Source organism: Clarias gariepinus, chromosome 27, assembly GCF_024256425.1.
Source record: "Clarias gariepinus isolate MV-2021 ecotype Netherlands chromosome 27, CGAR_prim_01v2, whole genome shotgun sequence".
Taxonomy (NCBI): Eukaryota; Metazoa; Chordata; class Actinopteri; order Siluriformes; family Clariidae; genus Clarias; species Clarias gariepinus.
Window position 1 is genome coordinate 20,677,785 of NC_071126.1, and position 4,609 is coordinate 20,682,393.

Here is a 4,609-nt window from a genome sequence, read left to right on the forward strand (position 1 = left end):
CTTTATCTCCAATGGTATAGATGAGTCAAGGGTATCCATGATCCCTTCACCAGTTTTCCGGTATATACAAGGTGGGTGAACATTAACTAAACTAAAATTCATTGGCTATAAAACTTGTAGTATCACTATGTGAGACGACTGCACTTTGTGGCCCGACGTCCAGCAAAGGGGGTTCACTGACACCAAAAAAAAGGAAAGAAGTGAAGAAAAATAATCCAAAAAATGATGGAAATACTTGCAGAGGTGTTAAGTGCAAGGTGATAATTTATTTACAGTGCTCGAAAGGTGTACAAGTCCTAGTGGAAAAACAAAACCAAATCTACCATAAAGAAAAAAAAAGAAAACAATCAGATAAATGTATGTACACGCAATTTACTTAAATATCGCTCACGGCACCACAAATGCACGCTCACTCGCCAGGTAAACTGACCATGCATACTGGTTTGGGGCTTTTTTTTATAGTTTAAACCCCGCCCCCTCAGGACAAACCAAGTGTAGTTTGTGTGTTTTGCTCTCCACTGTGTGTTGCGAGATCATCAAGCCCAGATCTCACTCCATATGAGGAGGAGGTTTACAGGACAAAGCCTCGCACACTAGAGGACTTGGAGGCACAGACTCAGGAGGTTCTTAGCATTATCCAAAATGACTTCCTTTAGAAGGCTGTGCATTTCATCCTCAACTATTTGAGGAAACTGGTTAACTCTACCGGTGCTTACTTTGAAATGTAAAGATTTGCTTTCATTTTATCATGTACAAATGTGGCCATTAAGAATAAAAAATTTTTCCTTGCAAGCACCATTTCAGAATTTAAATAAATGTGTTGTGATGGCATATGGAATGACTTTATAAGTCATGCTTTAAAATTCATAAGTTTGTTATATAGTTTTTGTAATTTCACAACAGGGAAAAAACAATGAAAGACATGGCAATGCCTTGGTTTAAATTGTCTTAAAATTAATTTTATTTCCTGTTAGCCGGCTATCTGATGGTGTTAACCATGCAAATGTCATGATTGATGAATCTCAAAAACAACATATCTGTTAAAATGTAAAAATGTGTCAATATTGAGCACCACCAGAGGACATGAATGAAAAAACAAAAAAAGAACAACATTTTTAAAACAATATTTTGCACATAAGAATCTTTCCCTGAGAAAATGTCATCTATCTAAGTAGAAAAGAGATGCAATATTATAGTTTTTGTCATTTTTTGTCTGTTTTGTCATATTTGTGTACTGACTGGGCCGGTCCACATTGGCCAGCACCTTCCCAGTTCTCCAGGTGGCCATTCAGTTCTGTGTTCAAAACAATCTGCCGGGTTTGTTTATTCTCCAGAGAAAGCATAATACAACTGTCTATAAATAAAAAGAAAAGTAACAAATCCAATTATGAAGTCTGATTTAATTGTTACCAGTAACCATTTTTATTTTTATCCACAGTATTTTATTGGAGAAATACATTTTAGGCAGGCAGAGACATCTACTTTGTCTTGTTAATTCGTCTTAAAAAAAAAAAAAAAAAAACAGTTGCCACCAGCGAGAACTTCACACCTATAATGAATAAAAAGGTGAAAAGAGATTCATGAAGAATCTCTGACATGAATCCCACTGAGATGGTGTGTCATGCTCTGAAACACTCATTCAACAAGATGCAAAACCAACTATGGAATCAAATTTAATTGCTGCCAAAAGGTCCAGGAATTTCAAATTTCCTTAGTTGTTTTTTTGCTTGATGCAACCCAACAATTTAACACTTCTTAAATAGTGATTTTTTTTTTTTTGTCCAGACTTTTTTCTTAAAGTCTAATGCCACAAAAAGAAAAAAATAATAATGTCACTTACAAAAACACTTGCAAAGAGAAAAAAAGGCATTGGCAAAGCTGGATCCACTTTGTTTATGTGATGTCAGTATTTACAGTGACATTAACATATTTGCATTGAGTTTAATCATGTAGCACTTTTATATTCATGGCAAAGTGAGATTAACACATTGTTGGCTTCAGTAGACACGAAATACCTGAGATTGAAACACGACGGCCCCCTACAGGTAATGTACATCATGTGCCTTAAAACTGTACAGCTGGCGGGGTTAGGGCACAGGGCACACAGACTATGGGCAATTTGAGAACACCAATTAACCTAACCTACATGTCTTTGGACTGGGGGAGAAAACCGGAGTACCCGGAGGAAAACCAACAAACACAGGGAGAACATCCATGCACACAGATACGGGAATTGAACCTGGACTCTGAAGGTGCAAAGCGACAGTGCTAACCACTACACCACCGTGCCGTCTTACATCATGACAAATAAACTAAAGTATTATATATTACTAAATATTACTTCTCAATCCTATCAATGAGCTCAAATTAAATCCAACACAGTTTTTTTCTTACTGAATCAGCATTTATTCCATTTAAATTTTAATTTCTATTTCTGTCTTAATTTAAAAGAAATGATGATTGATAGAAAAATAATGAAGACAAGAACTCCAACTCTAGACACAGAGAGCCAGAACAGCACACGCATCTGATCAGTACAGCTGTAACCTGTATGGAAAATAACATTGTTTAAATAAATGAATAAACAAAGAAACATGAACAAACACAAAGAATTAACAATAGAAGCTTAAATTAACTATGTAATGGAGTTCACATGTGGGGAAAATGGCTTTATCCATTTCAATATCTGTTATAGAAAGTAAAAGGAACCAGAGCCACATTGGCAATAACAAATATTATATTTAAAGTTGCAAGGGCAATAATCCAATAGCTCTCTGATGAAATTATGAAAATGTATGACATATAAATATTGAACACTTTATTACCAGGACAATGTTTAAACCACAAAAAATTCTGTTTAAGAAATTGAAGGAAGTTTATTCGATTAAAATTCTGACCTTCTCCATCACTGCTGTTTGAACCCTGGTGTGTAACAGAGTGTGGGTTCTTGTTAAGTGTTCCAGGTGTAGAACCGCGTTTCATCTCTTCACCTTTACAAATAAATTGGAAAATCAGCAAATAAACAGAAATGATACTAAATATGAATAATCTAAAATATTCAACCTTTAATGCACATGTACACATAATTCTGGTTAAAGTGTTGATCTGGAATTAGCAGGTTATCAGAGTAAAACTGTTTACCTTTAAACTGCAAACATGTTCCAGATGTGAACTTTACTGTACTTCCGTCCACATATCCACAGAAATATTCTCCTCCATCATCTTCTCTTATTTTAATAATGTTGAGATTAAACGTATGGTTATTTACAGCAACACTGAAGCGACTATCATTAAATCCGTCAGCAAATATGTAACAGTTTTGCCCGACTTGTCTTGCAAAAACCTGAGGCACGTTTCCAAAACTCTGTCTGTACCAAGCAAAAGTATTTTTGAGCCCATTAATGTCACACTGCATAATTACATCTTCTCCAAGTTTTACTATTTTCACGTGAAGATTCTTCATATCAGAAGTTTTTCCTGTAGAAAAGAATGTTTAGTATTTAATGTGTAACAATGTACATAACTTAGTTAAATACTTTAAATTACTTTAAGGTTTTTAAAATGTAAGAAATTTGAACTTTAAAAATGTTAAATATTTCATGTGGCATCTTATTCATAAACAATTCAAAAGTTTCCATAGACCTAAGTTACAAAACTCTTACCTTCTCCATCACTGCTGTTTGAACCCTGGTGTGTAACAGAGTGTGTGTTCTTGTTAAGTGTTCCAGGTGTAGGACAGGGTTTCATCTCTTCACCTTTACAAATAAATTGGAAAAGCAGCAAATAAACAGAAATGATACTAAATATGAATAATGTGAAATATTTAACATTTAATGCACATGTACACATAATTCTGGTTAAAGTGTTGATCTGGAATTAGCAGGTTATCAGAGTAAAACTGTTTACCTTCAAACTGCAGACGTGTTCCAGATGTGAACTTCAGTGAATTTTCATCAACTTCTCCACAGAAATATTCTCCTTTATCATCTTCTCTCATGTTGTTAATTTTGAGATCAAACTTTTGGTCCTTTACAGTAACACTGAAGCGACTATCAGTAAATCCCTCAGCAAATATGTAGCCCTGAGGGTTACTGTATTGTCTCGCCAAAAACTGAGGCACTTTTCCAAAACTCTGTCTGTACCAAGCTAAACTATTTTTGTTTTTGACCTCACTAATGTTACACTCCATAGTTACAGCTTCTTCACGCTTTACTGTTTTCACTTGAAGCTCCTTGATGACAGAAGTGTTTCCTGTAAAAATGTTTTTAATATTTCATTTTAATGAATTAGTTAAACATGTAAAATGACTATTATACATTAAAGTTTAAAATGTTCCTCACCAGTTGTGCAAAGACAAAGCAGAGAGTAAAGAGCCACAAAGAGTGTGATCATCGTTCCTGTTTAGACAAAGTGATAGTGAGGTAATGAACTTGTGTGTTCAGTAGAAAACCAGGTCCAGACTCACGCCTGATTGGATGTTTTGAAGCTGTGGACTGATTTGATTGGTCCATTAGCTGTAATGAGATGTGAAGCTCACAGTGAATTCTTGTCTATTCTGATGCTGTGATGAGTCACATGACTTTACAGATATGATCTACTGGAGCTCTAT

At 34.9% G+C, this 4,609-nt stretch overlaps 1 gene segment (V, D, J or C); it reads right to left on the reverse strand.

Moving 5' to 3' along the window:
- Window positions 1-1,543: 1,543 nt before the first annotated feature.
- On the reverse strand, window positions 1,544-4,392 carry LOC128514916 (Ig kappa chain V-III region TEPC 124-like). The segment is given in 5 exon segments: window positions 1,544-1,549; window positions 3,422-3,477; window positions 3,663-3,755; window positions 3,907-4,251; window positions 4,341-4,392. Coding segments are annotated over 5 exon segments (552 nt in total).
- Window positions 4,393-4,609: the final 217 nt, after the last annotated feature.